Source organism: Aotus nancymaae, unplaced genomic scaffold, assembly GCF_030222135.1.
Source record: "Aotus nancymaae isolate 86718 unplaced genomic scaffold, 86718_ANA_hifiasm-v0.15.2.pri h1tg000338l, whole genome shotgun sequence".
NCBI classification, from domain to species: Eukaryota; Metazoa; Chordata; class Mammalia; order Primates; family Aotidae; genus Aotus; species Aotus nancymaae.
In genome coordinates this window covers 274,165-295,909 of record NW_026988753.1, presented here as the reverse complement: position 1 = coordinate 295,909, position 21,745 = coordinate 274,165, and the positions used below count along the sequence as shown (strand labels likewise).

At 43.8% G+C, this 21,745-nt stretch overlaps 3 protein-coding genes across 10 annotated transcripts in view; 1 reads left to right on the top strand and 2 right to left on the bottom strand.

The window, feature by feature from the left end:
• Positions 1-410: 410 nt before the first annotated feature.
• LOC135273164 (EKC/KEOPS complex subunit TPRKB) lies at positions 411-7,141 on the bottom strand. Of its 6 annotated transcripts, none has more exons than XM_064372085.1 (5): positions 7,019-7,141; positions 4,901-5,063; positions 3,231-3,353; positions 1,313-1,489; positions 411-762 (listed from the first exon to the last, which is right to left on the bottom strand). In XM_064372085.1, the coding sequence occupies exons 2-5, from the start codon at positions 5,039-5,041 to the stop codon at positions 676-678; spliced, it is 528 nt and encodes a 175-aa protein (XP_064228155.1). In that variant the 5' UTR covers positions 5,042-5,063; positions 7,019-7,141; the 3' UTR covers positions 411-675. The 6 variants fall into 6 exon arrangements, with proteins under 6 accessions (XP_064228155.1, XP_064228156.1, XP_064228154.1 ...); XM_064372086.1 differs by having other exon boundaries at positions 4,901-5,060; XM_064372084.1 differs by lacking the exon at positions 7,019-7,141 and adding an exon at positions 6,855-6,953.
• The window catches only part of LOC105706663 (centrosome-associated protein ALMS1-like), a 103,547-nt gene continuing 88,774 nt past the window's right edge, over positions 6,973-21,745 (top strand). For all 3 annotated transcript variants that reach the window (XM_064372082.1, XM_064372083.1, XM_064372081.1), the window contains exons 1-2: positions 6,973-7,411; positions 17,346-17,472. The gene's annotated coding sequence lies outside the window, so the exon portion shown is untranslated. The remainder of the gene's footprint in view (positions 7,412-17,345; positions 17,473-21,745) is intronic.
• On the bottom strand, positions 15,464-21,493 carry LOC135273166 (uncharacterized protein C2orf78-like). Its single transcript, XM_064372091.1, has 3 exons — positions 21,397-21,493; positions 18,241-19,005; positions 15,464-17,439 (listed from the first exon to the last, which is right to left on the bottom strand). Exons 1-3 carry the CDS (start codon positions 21,491-21,493, stop codon positions 15,464-15,466), a joined length of 2,838 nt encoding a protein of 945 aa, XP_064228161.1.

The window sequence follows — 21,745 nt, the reverse complement described above, 5'->3', positions numbered from 1 at the left end:
CATCTGCCAGGCCTCTCTGTACAGGAGCTGCCCCTGGGCCTTGTGTGTAAAATGGGGGTAATAACAGTATCATCTATCTCATAAGGTTGCTGTGAGAATTAAATGGGTTCCTACAAGTGAAAAACACTTAGAACCAGGATCCAGGGACTTGTAAGGGGTGAGCTGGAGTAGCCATGGTAAGTAAGGAGAGGGAGGTGAACTGATGGGTATAAAATCACCAAGGCAAAAATTTATTTAAAAACAATAACAATAAGCAGCTGGGTGGCTCATGCCTGTAATCCCAGCACTTTGGGAGGTGCAGCAGAAGCATCACTGGAGTCCAGGAGTTTGAGACCAGTCTGGGCAACATAGTGAGACGTCATCTCTACAAAGGAAAATCACTAAGGCAAGAACCTAGTACACTGTAGGCATTCCGTAAGTGTACAATCTTTATTCCAATTATATAAAATTATAAAATACATTTGAACAGAAACAGAACTGTAGAAGATAATAACAAATAATAGTAACTGGTTATCTTTTAAAATAATATAAGGTAGCACTAGAAGTATTTTTCTTTTTTATACCATTCTGTGATTTAAACTTTTCTATAATGAACATATATTAGTTTTTATAATCAGGAAAGGAATATCAGTGTTTTCTTTAATGCTGAGAATTTCTGTTAATATTTTTGACATTTCACAAAACATCTTTTGTTGACATTCTACAAATGATACCATCCAATAATGTCCCAATATTTTCTTCTTGTGAAGACAGTTTATATATCTGTAAAAATGAAAGACAAATTATGACTTGCTGATAGTCATTCACTAATAATTGCCATTATATAAACATGTGTAAGTGAAATCATTCCTCATTCAATCATTGGGTTCATGTTATGTATAACAATGAATGTGATTAAAATATTTAAAATCAATGGCAATTTATTACTTGTATTCCCTTTAAATTGCTGCTATGGAGGCAACTCTCAAGAATATAAAAACCAAATTTCTATCCATTGTAAAAGCACATATCTAGATATTAACTTCATACTAAATTTATTTTACATTTTAAATATACTACATAAGTTTGATATTTAAAGATATTCACTTTCTTAATGTGGAGAATGCTTATGTCAGCTGAGTTTGTAATTATATTTTACATAAGCCTGTACCACCCAGTTCTCTGTATCTATAATTATTTTTTAAGTAATTTAAAAAATTAACTTTCTCAAAAGTTAAAATAAAAAAAAAGGAGCCCTGGTGATCAGTAGGCAAACAGCGTCAGCATTACTGCTCCTCTATCACACTCCTTATAAAAACATGGACTGGCAAACCTTTTTGACTTCTGTAATATTTGTTATTTCAGGAAGATTTTCCAGAGAAACCTGATGACCTTCTACCTGAGATATAAGGTATTCTTGATTTATTTGTTTTTCTTCCTCTTCAATGTAAACAATTAGAATTGAAGTGTCATTTGCTGAGATACCAAATTTTTTCAAAGCCTCTGAAATCTAAGAGAAGAAAATGAAAAAACAAAAAACAAAGCAATTAACCATTGTTTCCTATGTCTGAAACATTTCCCCATCTGCCTTCTTCCTTGGTCAGGCTCTTACTTTTCATGTCCTAACAGTTCTCACTGCCTAGGTTTTCACTTGCAATGATTCCTTTCCAACATCCATTGGTACTTCCTTGAAAGCACTCCCTACTTAAAGGTACACCTTGTTCCTATGGAATCAAGCCCAGCCTTCTTGGCACTGCATGAAACCACCACTTCCCTCTGGCACCCAGTGGCCCTCCAGCCTTCTGCCTTCTGGCCAGTCTGGCCTTCCTGGGGGTCCAGTCACATTTCATGCCTTTCTGCCTGTGGCCAAGCTTTGTCCTCTGCTTGCATGTCCCTTCTCCCCATGGCTTCGCTGCTGAACACGTGCCTCAAGCTCCACAGTTCTGATGCCACTCCCCACCACACCCTCCTCCCTCTGAAATGAATGGCTTCATTGCTGTACCCCTAGATTTGAATTCATTTCCCATTATATCATTTATCTTAGGGCATTTTAACTTCTGTCTTGTTTATCTGCCTCTCCTCAGGAACAAATTTGTTTCTTCTGCCCCTAGAACTGTAATGGAACAGGGAAAGGTTCAACAGATGTTTACTGAATTCAAGAGTTTCCTGAATTATATCCAGTGATCTCAAGGAAACAGTAATTAGTAAATCTTATTCCAGGTACTGAGCAACTCTATTACCACACTGAGATAACTGCATTTTATCAACTTTTCAATCATCTGTATTTTAACCTATGCCACAGGTTTCCTAACTTTTCTCTAGATGACATTAGTACCTGGCTCTTATTAATAGCCGCAGTAATACTCAAACCTCATCAGCAAAATTTCAGTCATTTTTTTCATGTGCTACATGCGGGATGTCTTTAGCTCTATAACTTGCATTGAAAAAGCATGATTACAAGTATTTCAAACCACAGACTCTTCCTATGTACTGGGTGTGGGAGTGAGGATGTGTTAAGGACAGCTGTAGGTACCAGCCAGTTCCAGGTATATGAAAAGGACGTGGATCCCACACTCAAGTTTATGGGAAGAGGGAAAGATATACGTGCCAGCACACAAAATATCCATGCCTAATGTTTTATCATTTAGATTTCTGTCAGCTTCTTTTTTTTTTTTTTTTTTTGAGATGGAGTTTCGCTCTTGTTACCCAGGCTGGAGTGCAATGGCGTGATCTCGGCTCACCGCAACCTCCGCCTCCTGGGTTCAGGCAATTCTCCTGCCTCAGCCTCCTGAGTAGCTGGGATTACAGGCATGCGCCACCATGCCCAGCTAATTTTTTTTATATTAGTAGAGATGGGGTTTCACCGTGTTGACCAGGATGGTCTCGATCTCTTGACCTCGTGATCCACCCGCCTCAGCCTCCCAAAGTGCTGGGATTACAGGCTTGAGCCACCGCGCCCGGCTCTGTCAGCTTCTTAAGCAAAAATACTTGAGGGGTCTTCCTGACCCTATATAGTAAGAACAACAGATAAAATTAACCTCACTTAATTTAACTAAACTTTTGTTTACTCATATGTAAACTGTCTTAGTAAGAGGCAGGGTTAAACCTCAACTCTTTGTCCAGAGCTGTCTTCACTATTATTCTGGTTTATTACTAACCACTGGCTTGCAGGAATTTAGCCTCCAACCCAACACTGGGGAACACGTATGTTATTATGACAAGGTCAACAGAAATAGGAAAGTCCACATTACATTGTTATTTGGGGAAAGGTTGTAAATAATTTCAGTAGATAGAGTTCTTGTCTTCATTTTTCCCAGTTTGTAGAGGTGAACTGCTTTGTTTGCTGCCACAAGTATCTGAAATGGATCGACAATCTACCAAACAGAGCAAAAAGAATGAATTACACATGGAGAATCTGCAGTGTGTGAAAACACTTGGCAATTCACGGTAACTCCAGTGTCAAGCTGTTTTACTTCATCACAATTCTCATGGTCTATATTTTCAAAACTATTATCCCAAGGGCCTGGGTAGTCAGAATTTTAAAGCTGCAAGAAACTTATGCAAATAGTAAAAATTTTTAAATAACATTAATTGAGGGCTAATATTATGGCCAAGATCATATTCCAAACATTTTACTCGTATTATTTTCTGTAATCCTCAAAACTACCCTATGAAATTGATATCAGTAGTAATAGTAATAGTAGTAGTAGTAGTAGTAGTAATATGTAATTGATGAGTAAATTGAGGCAAAGAATGTCTGGGTTTGAATACCATCTCTGTCACCAATCACCTAGGGAATTTAGGCAAGTTCCTTAGCATTTTTATTTGTTAGAGACAGATGAAACAGTTCACTCCATAAGGCTGTTGTGAAGATTAAGCGAGTTAGTATATGTAAAGCACTTGGAACAATGCTAGGAATGCAATGCACAGTATATAAAGGTTGGCTATGTCTTGTTCAAAGTCCTAAGTAGTAGGTCTGGGATTAAGTCCTGGTAACATGATCTCACTTTGTGTGTGTGTGTGTGTGTGTGTGTGTGTGGTTTTTTTTTTTTTTTTGAGACAGAGTCTTGCTCCGTCACCCAGGCTGGAGTGCAGTAGCTCAATCTCAGCTCACTGCAACCTCCATCTCCCAGGTTCAAGCGATTCTTGTGCCTCAGCCTCCGGAGTAGCTGGTATTACCAGCACATACCACCATGCCCACCTAATTTTTGTATATTTAGGAGAGACAGGGTTTCACTATGTTGGCCAGGCTAGTCTCAAACTCCTGGCCTCAAGCAATCCGCCCACCTTGGCCTCTGTGTGTGCTTTTAACCGCTACACTATGCCTCCTCTGCAGACTCTTGTGAAGAATCCCCATTTTACCAATGAGAAGCTGGAGATCTAGGCACTTCCCATGTTAGAGCCAGACCACAACCTTTCCTATTTTCTAGGGCAGGACCTGGCACTTCTGCCTCAATTCACTGTTACAGTCAAGGTTGGCTGCATCTGACTTAGACAAGAATTTTTTCCCTAAAGGTGACAGAATTTTAGACTACACTATAAAATCATAAAAATTAATGTATACTTAAATGCTCTGTATAGCTCATTCATTCTTTTTTTTTTCTTTGAGACAGAGTTTTGCTCTTGTTGCCCAGGCTGGAGTGCAATGGCGTGATCTCAACTCACTGGAACCTCCACCCCCTGGGTTCAAGCAATTTTCCTGCCTCAGACTCCCAAAGTAGCTGAGATTACAGGCAACCACCACCACACCCAGCTAATTTTTTTGTATTTTTAGTGGAGACAGGGTTTACCATGTTGGCCAGGCTGGTCTTGAACTCCTGACCTCAGAAGATCCACCCGCCTCAGCCTCCCAAAGTGCTGGGATTACAGGTGAGATCCACCATACCTAGCCAGCTCATTCATTCTTAAAATTTATATTTACCACTGTAGGATTTATCAGTGATCCATTGATGGTCCCTTCCATGGCTTTTCTTCTCAAGTCTCCTGCATTTTTGACATCTTTAAATAACAGAAGGGTCACCCTGAATTCAGGAAATAGGTCCAGCTGATGTGTTAACTGCATTTCACAGATAAGCAGGATTCTACTGCACACAAAATGAAAAGACCAAGAGATTTCTTTTGTTTAAAAGTTAACATTAGAACTCATTTCTTAACAAATATTCAATAATTTTGACAGGAACATGATTAAGTGTTAAACTAGAAAAGTCCATTGCCGAAGCCCATTTGGCATCCTCATGAGATGTTGTATTCCTAACCCTGCTGAGCTGTTTCTAGTTCCACTGCCATTCCTGGGGAAAAGCCAAGGGGCCCAGCTGGTTGCTGTTTATTCAGATAAGGCAGGCTCAGATGCATGCTTGAAGAGCTGTTTCTCCAGCAGACAAGTAGGAGCAGAATGTTAGGAATTTTTTTTCCCTTTTTTTTTTTTTTAATTGTACTTTAGGTTCTGGGGTACATGTGTAGATCATGCAGAATTGTTGCATAGGTACATACATGGCAAGGTGGTTTGCTGCCTTCATCTCCCCATCACCTATATCTGGTATTTCTCCGCTTGTTATCCCTCCCCACCCTCCCCACCCCCTGCTGTCCCTCCCCACCCCCTGCTGTCCCTCCCCTAGCCCCCACAAACTGACTGCAGTGTGTCATGCTTTAACAACCATTAAAACATGTGGTCTTGATGGTGTGTAAAAATGACAATAAATAACATTAAGTAAAAACATCTGAATGAAAAACAACACAAACTGTGGCCAAATCGTGGGCTTTTTAGAAAGATTTTAAACAAATATTAAAAAGAAAACACACCCAAAAGTTAATGTTATCTCTCACTTAGAATTACATTTGACTTTTTTTGTTTCAAACAGGAAAAAAAAAATTTGTGAACAATATCCCGGCACACAGTTGAATCATTAGTCATGCTAAGGGGAAAAAACTGGATACAGAAAGATATAATTAGTAGCATCCCATTTATATAAAAATATGCACATTTCTTAAAAACTCTAAAATATGACCATCTTGGGTAGTGAGATTCCGAGGTGATTTTTATTGTCCTTTATACAAAAGAAAGTATTTTGTTATGCATATTCTGAATTTTCTACAGTGAGCACACAAAACATGAGAACACATAATCAGAAAGGGAAAAAAATGTGGTTTTAACACTGAGGGGGGAAGAACCCTTAGAAAATCTCAAAATAGTTTGTTCTTCTTTACTGTAATTGACTCACTCAGGCCAGAAACTTGGAATCATCGTTGGGTACCCAACCTGTCACTCAAATCCTATAAATTGATAAATTTATAGGATTTATCAAATCCATAAAGTCCTGAATTTTCACCTCCTGAATATACTTTTGATTCGTCCACTTCTCTCCCATATGTAGGCTAGGTCACCACCGCTCATCTACAGCGGTAGCCTCCTAAGTGGTTTCTCACAATTCCTGCCCTCTCATAATCCAGTCTTCCCCCGAAGTTATAGTGATCCTTTCAAAATGTACATCAGATCTAGTCGTTGTGCTGCTCTTATGACAAAGCGCCTACTTTGTGTCACGGTGATCCATACCGTAATATCTGGTCCCTGTCTCCCTCTTCTGCTACCGCCGCAATGGCCTTCTCTAAGCTCAAGTCACAAAGCTTTCTCCCCGATTCTGCCCTATCGGACAGGTAGTTCCCTCTCTCCTTTCAGCTCCGCGTGACGCACTCCTCCCTCCCTTCAACTCCATTTGGAGTCCATTTACTGCAGCGCCCAGAACCCCGGGACTAGGGCTCTTTTTAGTCTGAGGACTAGCTCCCTTTTGGTCTCAATCACAACGTTAAAGAATCGTGCGCCTATCCACTGTCTGTCTCCTCACTGAACGATATTTCTTGAGGGGACAGACTGACTCTACCATTCTCGTGCTCCATTCCCGTGCTCCATTCCCGGAGGCTGGCCTCGTTGGCGCTTGATAAACACCGGCTGAAGAAACCGCAATCGTTGTCCCAAGGACACTATTAAAGCTGCCGGGACCCTCCCCCTCCCGAGCCGGCCCGTTAGAGCACCAGGAAAACTCACCATCCGGTCCCCAGTGCGTCTCGGAAGATCTCCCGCTCTGAAACAAAACTCACAACTTCCGGAAGCGACAGCTAATCCCCGTCTCCCCGTCTTCTTCGAGCCGGTTTCCGGATAGGCCGGCTCGGGGTTGCCATGTTTTTCCGGGTCCAGGTAGGAGGGGTGCTTCCGCCCCTCGTCCCGCCCATTCTTCCGCCTGTCCAGCCTGGGTCCCCTCTTCGGACACGAAGGAGAACAGGAGCTGTATGTCGCTTCTGACGAAGGAAATTGAAAACTCTATGTGCTGGGACCGGAAACTGAGGTCAGGTTTCGAGTCTCCGCTCTGTCTTAACCTGTGTTGGGCGATGCACCGGGCGTCCTCCGTTTCTTCCTGTACAAGGAAAAGTACTGCCCGAGGTGAGTTCTCCATGCATTTTGCTCCTCCAGATTTCTTAGTTGTTTTTCAGGGCCTTGTCTCCTATGACACTTTGGATTTTTGAGTTTAATGCTGGAACCAGCTAAAACTTTGGGAAATGATTGGGAAGACATGATTATGTTTTGCAGTGTGAGAAGGACATGAGATTTGGGGGTGCAGGAGTGGATTGATAGAATTTGAATATATGTCCCTGCCAAATTTCCTGTTGAATTGTGGTCCCCATTGTTGGAGGTGGGACCTGCTGGGAGGTATTTGAGTCATGTAGGTGTATTTCTCATCGCTTGGTGTCCTTGTATAGTGAGTGAGTTCTAGGGCGATTTGGTTCTTTAGAAATGTGTGGCACCCCCCAACACACACTGTCTCCTGCTTCAGTTCTCACCATATGATGTGCCTGCTCTCCCTTCTCCTTCTGCCAAAAGAAAAAGCTCCCTGAGGCCTCCCCAGAAGCCAAACAGATGCTGATACTATGTTTCCAGTACAGCCTACAGAACCATGAGCCAATTTAACCTCTTTTCTATATAAATTACCCAGTCTCAGGTATTTCTTAATAGCAATGCAAGGACAGCCTAATTAGGGGAGTGAGAGAGGAGATGGGGAGACATGACACACTGAGCTAAAACATGAAGGACATTCAGCCAGGCGCAGTGGCTCTCGCCTGAATCCCAGCACTTTGGGAGGCCAAGGTGGTCAGCTCACCTGATGTCAGGAGTTCAAGACCAGCCTGACCAACATAAAGAAACAGCCCCTGCCCCACTCCGTCTCTACTAAAAATACAGAATTAGCCGGGCGTGATGGCACCTGTCTGTAATCCCAGTTACTCAGGAGGCTGAGACAGGAGAATCGCTTGAACCTGGAAGGCAGAGGTTTCAGTGAGCCGAGATTGCACCATTGCACCCTAGCCTGGGCAACAAGAGTGAAACTGTCTCAAAACAAACAAAAACATGCAGGACATTCCATGTCTAGAAGAGACAGAAGGCTGTTCTGGTCAGTCTCTCTTTATCACAGGATGCTATATTCCCAGCACATTCCACAGTTATCCTAGAGAACCATAAATGAGAAAGGAGAAAGAAGTAAGTTGGTCCAAGGCCACCTGGAGAACTGTCATGCAGTCTGTGCCCTTAATTCAGATTATCACCCTAGCAAAGCTAGTCTATTTCATATGCCCACAACCTCTTAGTATCTGGAGGCAGAGATTTGTCTTATCAGATTAAGGTAACCCTGTGACAGACGCAATGTCAGTGAAGCCATAGCCAGAATGCATTTTACTAGGCCCCAGAGGACTACTCCACAAATAGCTGATCAAGTCTGCCTGGAGGAGCAGCCTAGTCCCGGATCCAGTGATCCAGGTAACAAGTTGCTAAAGAGGTCAAAAAAGGGTCCTTAAAGGGACCCCGATATCTACAGCAAGTGGGCCCCCTCCCAGATCTCCCTCTACTTTTCTAGAATACATGAGGTGTTCTCTAGGTACAGCAGCAGCTATTGGCGATTGAACACGCTTGTCCCAGTTTGGTAAATGGAAGTATAGAGTGATTCCTTTGTTTAATAGAATCCTCTCGGCCAGGTGTGGTGGCTTATGCTTGTAATCCCAGTGCTTTGGGAAGCTGAAATAGGGGGATTGCTTGAGGCCAGCCTGGGCAAAATAGTGAGACCCCCATCTCTCCTAAATATTAAGAAAAATAGCCAAGTGTGGTGGTGTGCATCTGTAGTCAGAGCTACTTAGGAGTCTGAGGTGGGCGGATCACTTGAGCCCAGGAATTTGAGTTTACAGCAAGCTGTGATCATGCCGGTGCAGTCTGGGCAACAGCATAAAACCCTGTCTCAAAAAAAAAAAAAATTCTCAAGGGAGTTGAGAGATGTCTGCTGGGCTGCCAAGGAAGTGGCAACAGAGGAAGCAGTATCTGCCATGCTCCGGAACAGATTTCTTATCTGTTTTTCCCGAGCACTGACTCCTATGTGTGGTACCAAAAATCTCAAAAAGAACATGAACCAGGGTCACTTACACTTCCTGACAAGCGTCTAGTAAGCCTGGTGTATGACTTCAGGCTGTTGGCCCACTGGTGTGACTCATTTCCAAGGGTAATATCTAGGGACACCCCAGCATGCCCAGCGTGCAGTATCCCACTGTTCATAAGCTTTTCAAGTACAACACTGACCACACCATATTTGGGTCACCCTGGACTGCTCACAGAGAAAAATGTAGCCCTCAGGTGCACATAGCACCCCTTCTCCCATTTTATTGTTCAGTAACCCATTCATTGGTATGAAGGCATTAGCCTTTGCCAGCAAAGTCTCAAATTAGTCATATGAACTTGGTTCCCCCCATTCAATATTGTTCATGAAGTCCCTACATGGAAAGCTAACAGTAGTCCAATTCTTGTTTCCATTGTCAACACTGGGATGCTTCTTATCCAAGTAAAGGAACATAATGGGTCAAAACTACCAGCCCACCGAGGTTGTTAGTTGTCATGATGTTTTGCCACCTTCGGCCAATTAAGTCTACCTCCCTCCTATGTGGCAGGGGCTAGATCCTCACTCAGTAAGCCACGGCTGAGGCTCTGTTGATACTCACTGCACCACTATAATACTGGCAGAGTTTACTGGTGGCAGGACGAGAAGATTGCTGTAGTCTGTGACAGAATGGGGTCTGGGTTAGCAGATCCAGCACTTTACTTTGGTGGCCACAGCTTGGGAGAGCCCAACAAAGGCATTATGCTTCCAGGCCTCTGCTTTCACGTCCTGTGGAATAAGCAGACTGACAGGTTAGTGCCCCACCCCTTAGACTTCCTGCATCCTCAGCTATCCCATAGAGGCTGGCCTGAGTGCAGTGTCCCAGTCTGACTGCTGCAGTCTTGAGACTACCCATTCCCCTTGTTGCATGACCCAGGCCTTTTGGCTTCAGTCCTTCAGTCCAGGAAGAGAGATTTGTCTTGTACAAACTGGACATGTCTGATAAGGTTACCCACCTGTGTGGAAGGATCAGGTGTTCCTGGTGCCGCTAATCCTAACACCTTGGTACTCCTTGTTCCTGTCGTTTATCCCTGTGGATTTCACAGAAGAGAGGCACCTGGAGGAAGTATCACCTCTAGATTAGAGTCAAGGGGCCCTGTCTGGGGTGTATGGAAAAAGAAAAAAGGATGATTGGGAACACTGAGATTGGAATTTCACAGATGCAGCCAAATCAGGCAGTTACCTGGTCCACCTCCATCCACACCAAGCTCAGTGTTTTTCAAGATGTGTGCAGTGCTGTGTTTCCCTTGGAGTACAGTGCTTAGTATCCATGCTGCCCTAGTCAGATCGAGGTACCACCCCACTAGCAGGCTGTCCTGATGTCCTTTATTCAGTTGCTTTGTGAGTTGGCTGTTCCATCATTCAATTGCTCCTGTGGATGGCAGAGTGTATGAAAAACCCATTGTATTGCATGATAGTGTGCCTACTGTCATGTTGCTTGGGCAGTGAGGATTTTCCTTGGTCAGAGTGAAATCCCATGGGGTATCCAAAAACATGACATAAGTCCTCTCAAGGGCAGCTATGGTGGTCAGAGCATCCACATGAGTGGCATATAGAGTCCCTTCCAACAGTAAGCTGTTGCCATAGTCCTTGTCCTCACACATGGGACCTTTTAATAGTCCAGTCACTGTTGCTATTCCCCTGACTAGATGGCTAGGCTGTTGGCAATGGCCTATGAATCAGTAAAAATGTGGCAAGATATGGTGATAGGTATAGGGCGCTTGCCCCATGGTTATGGCTCAAATCCTTAGCTGTTAGGGTTCATAGCCCCTCTAGTGCCAGTGATGTTCTGTGCCACAAGCAACTAAAATGTCAATGCCTATAAAGCACTCAGTGGTGGGAACCATGGTGACTGACACCTGAAATGGCCCAAAGGGCCACACCAACAAGCAGATAAGCACTATGGGTCACTGAGTTCATCCACAAACTTCCTGGTGTCACCAGCTTAATTTTTCCCTTAAAGGAACCTGGAAATACTGTCATGTGGCCTTCAGTATCCAATAACTCCAAAGAAGTCAGAATTTTCACTTTTCCCCATTATATCTTTTTTTTTTTTTTGAGACAGAGTCTCTCTCCATTGCCCAGGTTGGAGTACAGCCTCAACCTCCCAGGTTCAGACAGTCTTCCAGCCTCAGCCTCCCACACAGCTGGGACTGCAGAAGCCCACCACCACGCCTGGTTAATTTTTAAATTTTTTGTAGAGACGAGGTCTCACTTTGTTGCTTTTGCTGGTCTCTAACTGCTGGACTCAAGGGATCCTCCTACCTTGGCCCCACAAAGTACTGGGATTATAGGTATGAGCCACTGCATTTGGCCCCATTTTATTTTGGCAGGAGTATAGAGCCATTGGCCTCTGGTGGGGATCAGAGACCTTGGCCCCATTCCTAACTGTGCCATTCAGCCCAGGACATTTGGGTTTGCAGTGTCCCTTTATCGGATATATTCATCAGCCAGGCTGCATGGATGTGTGTATGTCAAAAGAATCTAATTGTATACTTAAAAAATATACAGCATATTGCATATCAATTATCTCTCTAAGGCTGTTTAAGAAACACAAGACACTACATCTTTGTATTGGAACAACTAAAATAAAAAAAAAAAACTGACAACACTGAGTACTGGTGAGGATGTGAGCAACTGGGGCTCTCATACGTTATTCCTGAGGATGCATGTTAAAAAATCTGGCAGTCATAAGCTTTTAATTGTTCAGCCATGTGTACGACTGCTGGAAGTACCAGATCTCCCACTGATTTGACATTGAAGTCCTACAAATACTTACACCTTTTAAGAATATAGAAATGTCAGTTATCTCCAACATAACAATTGATCAAGAATTACAAGTTTCATTTTTGAAACTTGCATATGTACTACAGACATTTTGCAAAAGTTTGCCAGTTCCTTATAAAATTAAATATACCCTTACCCCACAACAGCATTCCCAGCACAAGGAAATAAAAAGAATTCACTCCAAAAACTGTATGCAAATGTTTATGGCAGCTTTGTTCAAAATTCAAGTATTGGTAAATAACCCAAATATCCTTCACCTGGTAGATGGCAAACAAATTGTGGTATACCCCCAGCATACTCAGCAACAAAAGGGAGTGAACTGTTGATCCACTCAGTGACATGGATGAATCTCAAAAGCATTATGCTAAATGAAAGAAGCCACACTTGAAAGGCTACATATTCTATTATTCCACTTATACAACATTCTAGAAAAGGCAAAACTACAGGGACAGCAAATAGGTCAGCATTTGCCACAGTCTGGGGTTGGTGGGAATGGATTGCTTGGTGGGAACAAAATGCCAGGAGGGAATTTTAGGGGGTGGTGGAACTGTTGTATATTTTGATTGTGATGGTGGTGGTGATGGTTATAAACTATGCATTTGTCAGCCGGGCGTGGTGGCTCATGCCTGAAATTCCCACTTTGGGAGGCTGAGGTGGGCAGATCACGAAGTCAGGAGATCGAGACCAGCCTGGCCAATATGGTGAAACCCTATCTCTACTAAAAATACAAAAATTACCCGGGCATGGTGGCACATGCCTGTAGTCTCAGCTATTTGGGAGGCTGAGGCAAAAGAATTGCTTGAAACTGGGAGGCAGAGGTTACAGTGAGCCGAGATTGTGCTACTGCACTCTAGCCTGGGTGCCACAGCACTCCGACCTGGGAAACAGAGTGAGATTTCATCTGAAAAAAAACTATGCATTTGTCAGACTCATAGACTGTACAGTAAAAGGTGAATTTTACTGTTTATTTAAGTCATCTCAGATAAACATGATCCCTTATGGCTTGTAAGGGTTATGTATCACAAAATTATTTCAAAATATCTAATTTGACAAGGTATTAAATGAGAGCTTTCATAAGGATATCATCTTAATTCTCCTTTGCAATATGTAGACTGCTAATGGGTAGAGGGATTTTTTTTTTTTTTTTTTTTTTTTTTGCAGGGGATGATGAAAATGTAATGGCTTAGATAGTTGTAATGATTGTACAACCTTGTAACATACTAAATGCCCCTGAATTGTACAATTTTCTGGTTTTTTTTTTGTTTGTTTTTTATTTCGAGACTGAGTCTCGCTCTGTTACCCAGGCTGGAGTGCGGTGGTGCCATCTCGGCTCACTGCGAACTCCCCCTCGCGGGTTCAAGCGATTCTCGTGCCTCAGCCTCCTGAGTACAGGCACCTGCCACTATGCCTGCCTACTTTTTTATTTTAGTAAAGGTGGGGTTTCACCACGTTGGCCAGACTGGCCTCGAACTCTTGAGCTTAAGTGATCCGCACGCCTCAGACTCCCAAAATGCTGGGATTTCAGGTCGCTCCCGGCCCATTGGTATGATGTTGAACAGTGAATTTTATATTAGGTGAATTATGTATCACAAACTAATTTTTAAAAAGTAAAGTACTGATTTTCTCACGGTGACCATCCACTGGCCTCATCTTCCCTTCCCCCACCCGTTCCTCTCCTGCCCTCTCCTACCGCCCCCAACCCTTTCTGGTTATCACTGTGCCTCGAGGCGGGGTCCCCTCCCTCCAAGAAGTGTCTCGGGACAGTTGGGCACCTGCGTCTTGCAGCTTTTAGAGGGCGACCCAGGGCGCACTCGCGCCCACCACTCATCCTGTGAAAATGGACGCTCCAAGCCGTTTTTTCTCGGATACTTCAGTTAATGGTGATGGCCGAGAAGGTTGCACGTGCTGGAATGGATGGAGGAGGACCTGGCGGGCCTCAATAGATAAGTCCCTCTGGAAGCTTCGGTTCCTCTGCCTGTAACCTCCGGATGCTGTGGTCTGAAAGCCAGCTTGGCTGCCTGCAGGCGTGTGCAAACGCTGAGGACTTCGGAGACCAACAGGCCTTACCTGCTTGCATGCAGTGTGACCCAAGCCCATTGCTGAACCTCACTAGGAAGGTGGCACAGTGTTACTGGTCTTGTGTGTTGTGAAGGGGAACTGAAGTAGTGCGTCTCACTGGCCCGTGCATAGGTGTTGAGTCAATGGTGATGTATACTTCAGGGTCTTTTCTGGGTCAGCTTCAAGCTGCTGCAGTTCGCTTGGCTAGGCCCCAGGTTATCAGCTGTACCTAGAACTGTGAGCCCTTGCCATTTGCCTGGTGGTAGATTCCCATTTTGTACTGACCTTTCCCAACTGTGATCATGTATGTATAAGGTAACCCAAACCTGTTGGAGATGAGTCCTGAATCTTATTTTCTAAAACACCTGATAGGCCAGGAGACATAAGGCTATCATCCATGGGAGATTTTGTACATTTCTTTTGGTCTACTCAGCCTTATCTTCTGCCATCTTCAACTTCTATCCAAATTTTATTCCTTTAGTCCTAACCTCAGATTCTGCATCTTACTTCTGCCATTTCCCCCATTTCTGATTCTTTGTATAAGCCCATGAAATCTCTCCCCTTTTGACCTTCTTAGTCCTGGACCACGTTCCTTCCTCTTTCCTCAGTTCTTCTGTCTATTCTCCTACCATCCATCTTTTAGTTTCTTCTTGTTTTTATTTTATTTTATTTTATTTTTCTGAGATGGAGTTTTGCACTGTTGTTCAGGCTGGAATGTAGTGGTGTGATCTTGGTTCACTGCAACCTCCACCTCCCAGATTGAAGCAATTCTCCTGCCTCAGCCTCTCGAGAAGCTGGGATTACAGGAAGCCACCACCACAACCAGCCAGTATTTTGTATTTTTAGTAGAGATGGGTTTTGCCATGTTGGCCAGGCTGGTCTCCAACTCCTGACCTCAGGTGATCCACCCACCTTGGTCTCCCAAAGTGCTGGGATTACAGGCATGAGCCACCGTGCACAGCCATAATTCCTTCTAAGGCAGCCTTTGATACAACCCCCAAAAAGAAAACCCACAGTCAACAGCATCTCAAAGCTCAAAAGCCTCTTTATTACTTATCTATTAATTCTATTAGATTTCTTTATTAAGTTTTAAAAATATATTATTGGAATGAATAAATTAGTATCTATTTATTTGGAAAACCAGCTGGTATCCAAAGTAAAGCCAACAGTCTCAGCAGCTCTTAGATTCTGTAGCTGTAGTATTGAGAAATTTCCATATCTTTTTCCCTTTGGATGAAGAACTGCAGTTTCCCCAAAGAGGTGTATTTGGCAGCATTCTCACGCTCTTGCTGAGCCTTCCTCTTCATGGCCTCACGCTCTGGCCTTTGCTCTTTTGTGATGGGCGTTGACACTACTGGCCCAGAAATGTCAGGTGCCCTCCACGGCCTGCGTTGTAAGCTGAAGTCTTGGATTAGAAATTGATTCTGAGGCCTGGGCAGTGACTGGAGATTGGTCACAGCAGTGGAAACAGGCTCCCGCTGGGGAGAAGAGCAAGATGATGTTTTGTAGGGTGCTGGCCTGGAAGCAGCAGACCGAGAGGCAGTAGGAGGCTGGTTAGGGTTGGCTGAACTGGGTTGGGTTGCATTGGTCGAAATTGGCTGAGCTTGTCTGGCAGGACCTGTCAAAGATGTGTTGGTAGAAGCTGGTTGGAATGGATCGACTGCAGTCGACTGAGCTGAGTTAGTAGAACCAGGTCGAGCAGGGCAAGCCACAGCAGGCCTATGTGAGGCCGGAGGGTGTGGCCGCCGAGAAACAGGTCGAGCTTGAGGTTTGTCCAGGGTCAGAAAGGGCAAAGGTACCAACTTGATCTTCTCAGGTGGTGGCATCTCATACTGGGATGGAGACAGACACTCTTTTTCAGCACTACATCCAGTTTCTTTGCCTTGAGTTGAGTTTTCTCCAAGGCCTTTCCCCTCACGTTGGGCATCCAGCCATGGTTGGAAAGCTGAGAATGGCCGGGGGTTCTGGGTGTTGCTTGAGCTTCCCAGAGTCCGGGAGGAAGAGAATTCAGTTTTCTTGTCGGTCTTTTTCCCCAGTGCATGGAAAACTTGCACAGACTCTAGCATGCGCATGCCTAGGGAGCTTCGTGGCTTTTTCAAGGTCTCTTGGCTAAGCTCAGGTTGATTTTTCTTGCGCTTTCTATTGGGAATGGCTTGCTTCTCTTCTACCTCGACTTTGGTCCCTGACTCCTTACTGCCTTCAGATTTCTTGGAGCTGTTCTCTCTGCTCCTTTTGGTCTTCTCCTTCCCATGCCTCTTAGTTGTGCTGCTCCTGCTGGATGCGGCTTTGTGAGGTTTGTTGCTAGAATGCTTGCCCTTGTTCACAGAAGTGCTGTCACTGGCGGTGGCACTGCAAACAGCCACTTCTCCCTCTAATAGGCTCTCTGGGTTCTTTGGCTGGATTTTGGCCTTGGGAGCACCCTGGATAGGCTCGGCAACTTTATGCTTGTTCTTCCTGACTTCATCAGAGTGGCCCTTTCTGACACTTGAGTTTTCCTGCACCTGATTTACCTTGATGGCACTGGGATCTTTGGCTTTCTTTGCTGAGGGACTTTTGGGTTGGTCAAGATCTTGTAAGGAACTGAAGATGGAGGGACTTTGGGGTTGGTCAAGATCTTGTAAGGAACTGAAGATCGAGGGGAGGTGAGTATCCTCTACCAATGCAGTGATGTCTGCAGGATCACTGCTAGACTCAATCCCATTTTCAAGTATCCCTTGGCCCTCAAGACTCAGGCTGTTCTTTCTCAGACTGGCATTTTCGGAACCAGGCTGCTCCTCTTGGCCAAGAGGATCAATGCAGGACAGAAGCTGGTGTGTATCAGGGATTTCTAAAGGAAGCAGTGAAGGATCTTGATTTTCTGTTGGGAACTGGTAGGCATCTAGAGGCTTTGAAAGCTTGGTTTTAATCTCATCCAAATCCTTATTCTTGGTTTTGTCCTGGCTTGGAGCTGGAAACACTGTCAAGAGATTAGTTGGACCCTGGACTGGAGCTATCATTGAAATGTCCCCAAGCTCAGGTGATGGATTACTCTCAAGTAATAACTGGGTATTTCTGCTACTGCAGGACTTGGAGAATTCTGAAGTTTGTGCCAGACAAAATGTCTGGCTTGGAGATTGCAATCCCAGGGAAGTATCCATCCCCAGGGAAGTTTCCATCACTACAAAGGAATCGAGGAAGAAGTCAATCTCTGGTAAGTGTGATGCTCCCCCTACACACCAATGCAGCAATCAGTTATCTTTCTAACATGGGTAAGGCATTTCTACTAGCTCTTCTTCAAGACCATGGACAAGACCCTGTATTCGGGGATAGGCAGTGAATTTTCTCTTACTGGTTATCATTTGGTATGATTGTTTCTTGGCTTTCTTTGAATTTCATAGGGTTGTTGTAAGCCAAATAAAAAGTGAAAGTGATTTTTAAATAGGCGATGTTTTATAAAGCCTCACATTCTCATATAGGGTAACCCTTTACACCATGGACTTGGGAAGAGAGTGGAGCCCTTCCTCATGAAATACATAAGCAAGCACAGACTCTGAACCTGTTTGTTTTGGAGAGGATCTCTGCACAAAAGGTCTTAAATCCTACTGTAAGTTAAGGAAAATCAGAAGGTCACTGCCAAGATAAGACTTCTGGAGTGCCTTCCAAGGAGACTAAAGTAATAGATTAAAGAAGGAAGTTACAGTGTCTGGTGCAGGGGAACTGATCGGCCAGGGCCCTAAAAAGTGTGGTATCTCTTGCGACTCTCTTAAATATGGCATATATGGCCATTATATTGTTCCACTTTCCCCCTTGGAAGGTGTTCTTAGATAGACTCTGAAAATGGAGAGCAGTGCCCAAAAATAGTGGTTGAAGTCTCAGGACTTAAATTCTGCCTATCCGTGGACTTACCACTCGGCTATAGATTTGACCCTCCCTTTCAGTGCTGTATTTATTGTTCTCCTTTCTTGTTGATTGTACTCACCTTGAAAACTGGTTTCTGTGATGGGTTGAGCAGACACAGAGTGAAACATCGCAGAAGTGGAGACTGTTGGTAGAACATTTGTGGGCTGAACCTTCTTTAGCACCATCACCATTTCTGGTTGATGGGCAGAGGCCCTATTTCCTGTATATGACACAGAGCCATAGGATTGCAGCAAGGGGCTAAGTTCTCCAGATAGTTGAGGCCCCAGTGTGCCTGGATTATAATAGTAGACCTGGCTTTCTTTCTCGTAGGGAAGTAACAGGCTATGGCCCTGCTGATTAGGAATTTGAGATTGTGTCCCCTGAACAAGGCTGGCAGATAGTGTTGGATACAGAGGGACTATAATATTGGCATCTGAAGTTTTATCATGCTGGGCTGTCATAGACATGGAAGAGACAGCTGTGTTCTGGTCAATGGCAGTCACAGTGAAGTCCCTGAGTGAGGATGACTTCTTTGCTGTGCTTACTGTAATGTCCCACTCAAAAACGCCTGGGTAAGAGGCAGCTAAAGTAGAGCTATGGCTCTGGCCACTAACCCCAGACAACATAGTTGTGCCAGAATGTTGGTAAAGGTAGGCACTGCCCGTGAGTGGCTGGAAAGAGGTGCCAGAGACTGATGGCAGTAGCCATGCTGAGCTAACAGCTGGAGCAGAGGTTCTGGAGAAGTTGGAGATGTTTCCTGTTAAGGAAGCCGCATTGCTCACCACAGGAAGAGAGAGCTGCAGAGAATTTGCAGTTCCAAGTAAACAAGCATTTTGGAAATCTTCTGTAGGAAAGAAGAGAGAGATGAACAAACTGGTGAGATTGAGAAAATTTCATATTATTTGAAGAACAGCATTATCTTAAGGTTGTTGCCATCAGGAAGCCTCTAATACTGATACTCACTAAGATACCAAAGTCAAACACTTTATGACGACCATGAGTGCTGAAGCAGCTTGGTCCTCTTCCGATGAACTGCCTTTGTGTCCAGTATGGGCACAGATGTGCAGAAGACCCAAGTGGTCTGAGTTCGTACGTTATTTCCTAGGCTAGAAGCAACCTTCTCCCTTGCCTATCTTTCCCTTGAATCTGGACGAGTGTTGACTCATAACTACTTCCTAGGATTGGAGCATTTTAGAACTGTGAGGTCCTTAGAGAAGTTCTAACATTTTCATTTTATGAGTAACTGAGGCTAAGAGAGGTCAGATTGACCTGTTTAAGTTTTACCATGATGTTAATATCATTACCATGACTTCTTTGCCAGGACTCCTTTCTCTGAGCGTAGACCAGAAACCAGGAGAAATAGAACTTTTAATATGGCAATTTTGGCCTATGAGTATATAGTACAGCTATTACTTTTATAATCCTTACTGTCACATTTTGCTTCTACAAGTCATGTGACATTTCCTAGCATTTACCTTTAACCCAGGCCATTGGTAAATCTGAAGCGTCGTTCTTTGCCCTCTTCAAGCCTGGCTTTTTATCCTAAGTCAAAATACTACCTGATGGTTTCAGAAGAAATGGTTGTGTGTGTGTGTGTTTGTTTGTTTCTTTTTTGACAGAGTAAGACTCTGTCATCAAGGCTGGAGTGCAGTGACTTGACCTCGGCTAACTGCAACCTCTGCCTCCTGGGCTCCAGCAATTCTCATGCCTCAGCCTCCCGAGTAGCTGGGATTATAGGTGCCCACCACTGCACATGGCTAATTTTTTGTATTTTTAATAGAGACAGTGTTTCACCATGTTTGCCAGGCTGGTCTCGAACTCCTGACATCAAGTGATCTGCCTGCCTCGGCCTCCCAAAATACTGGAATTACAAGGTGAGCCACCGTGCTCAGCCTGGAAGCATCATTTCTAAAACACATTTCTAAAATGTTTATATTAAAAACTGTCAAGTGTCATCTATGTTGAAAAGGGCAACAGAAAAAAACAGCTGAATGTGACTTCTGATAAGCTGCTTTTTCTAGGGATACTCTATTCTAGCCTGTTTCCTTCCTAGTTTATTGATCTAAGCGTTTGCTAGAACCAACTTCATTTTGCCCTATTCTGAATAGATTTCACTCTGTTGTCTTTCTGCTTTTCTTCTAAAATTTAAAGTATAGTGTTTTCTCTTGAAATCATTGTGTAATTCTCCAGAGCATATCCCAAGGGTAAGTGTAGGTGACCCGGTCTTTCTGCTTTCATTTAAAATCCCAAATTCCTTACCCTAGAATATCTGCCTCCTTATAACCCAGTACTCTTCATTTTCTCTTTCCATCTAGTTCAGAGAGGAATCTCCAGAGCGTGAATATTACTTTTGTTTGTTTGTTTATTTGTTTGAGACAGAGTCTGGCCTTGTCACACAGGCTGAAGTCCAGTGGTGTGAACATGGCTCACTGCAGCCTCAACCTCCTGGGCTCAAACAGTTAACTCATCCTCCCACCTCAGCCTTCTGAGTACCTGGCATGCCTCCACACCTGGCCAATTTTTTTTTTTTAATTTGTAGAGACGGGGTCTTGCCATGTTGCCCAGACTGGTCTCGAACTCCTAGGCTCAAGTGATTCTCCCATCTCGGCCTCCCAAAGCACTGAGATTACAGGTGGGAGCTACCATGCCCAGCTGAATATTAAAATCATCACTACACATCACTAAATATAAAATAGTAAAGTTGAAATATTATTGAGGGAGATGGCCTCCCAAAGTGCTGAGATTACAGGTGTGAGCCACTGTGCCTGGCTGAATATGTAAAACATCACTAAATTTAAAATAGTGAAGTTGAAATATTAGTGAAGGGAAACTATTACACATGAACCACCACAGAATATGTTGCTAGTTTTCTACACCACTTAGGTTTTCTCTCTGTTTCTGTTGAAACAAACACCCTCAAAAAGTGTCTGATTTCATTTTCTGTACATGTGCCCTTTAAGACTCAGCATTAGAAAAGAAAGGGGCCAGAGGGAATAACCAATCTATTATCCTAATGTAACAGATAAGGAAATAGATTTTGTGAGAGAATAAAAGAGTCCTCTAAAGTCACACAGCTAGTAAATGTCAAAGCCAAAACTGAAATGAGGTCTCTAGATTTCTACTTGAATACATTCCCTGTTATTCCAAGCTTTTTGGGGACTATAGGGGTAAAGAAATCTAAAGTTAGGGGGAAAGAAGTCGAATGAAAAACTGTCAAGAAAATTTCTCTCTTTACCTGACATGGTCAGAGAAGAAGAAACATCAACTGTAGATGCAAGGGATGAAGAGACAATCCTAGTGGATGTCTGGGTGGCTGAAGCCAAAGAGTGCATGTGTCCAGTATGAAGGCTACTGATCACACTGGTCACTGGCCACCTGCGATGATGCAAATTTATAGGCTACCCCAAGATTCTACCGGGTGGTGATAGGCTTGGTGAGAGAATGATGTCACAAAGCAGGCAGTTGAAAGGTGTGCGATAGCCAATAGGGAGGCCAGGTTCCCAAGAAGATGGGATTGGCTGGCAGAGGTGGTAGGAAAGCTGAAACAGTGTTCATCTCAGTGTTTCTTATACATGTTCACTAAT

Coding starts and splice junctions, on each gene's coding strand:
- LOC135273164 (XM_064372084.1), bottom strand. CDS start 6,883: ATGGAGCACGGGAATGGAGCACGAGAATG. Junction 1,490..3,230: donor ACCTTTCCCCAAATAACAAT/GTAATGTGGACT, acceptor TTCTTCTCTTAG/ATTTCAGAGGCTTTGAAAAA. Junction 763..1,312: donor ATATTACAGAAGTCAAAAAG/GTTTGCCAGTCC, acceptor TCATTTTTACAG/ATATATAAACTGTCTTCACA.
- LOC135273166 (XM_064372091.1), bottom strand. CDS start 21,493: ATGCACTCTTTGGCTTCAGCCACCCAGACATCCACTAGGATTGTCTCT. Junction 19,006..21,396: donor TTCTTCTCTGACCATGTCAG/GTAAAGAGAGAA, acceptor TCTTTCCTACAG/AAGATTTCCAAAATGCTTGT. Junction 17,440..18,240: donor CACAGAAACCAGTTTTCAAG/GTGAGTACAATC, acceptor ATTCCTTTGTAG/TGATGGAAACTTCCCTGGGG.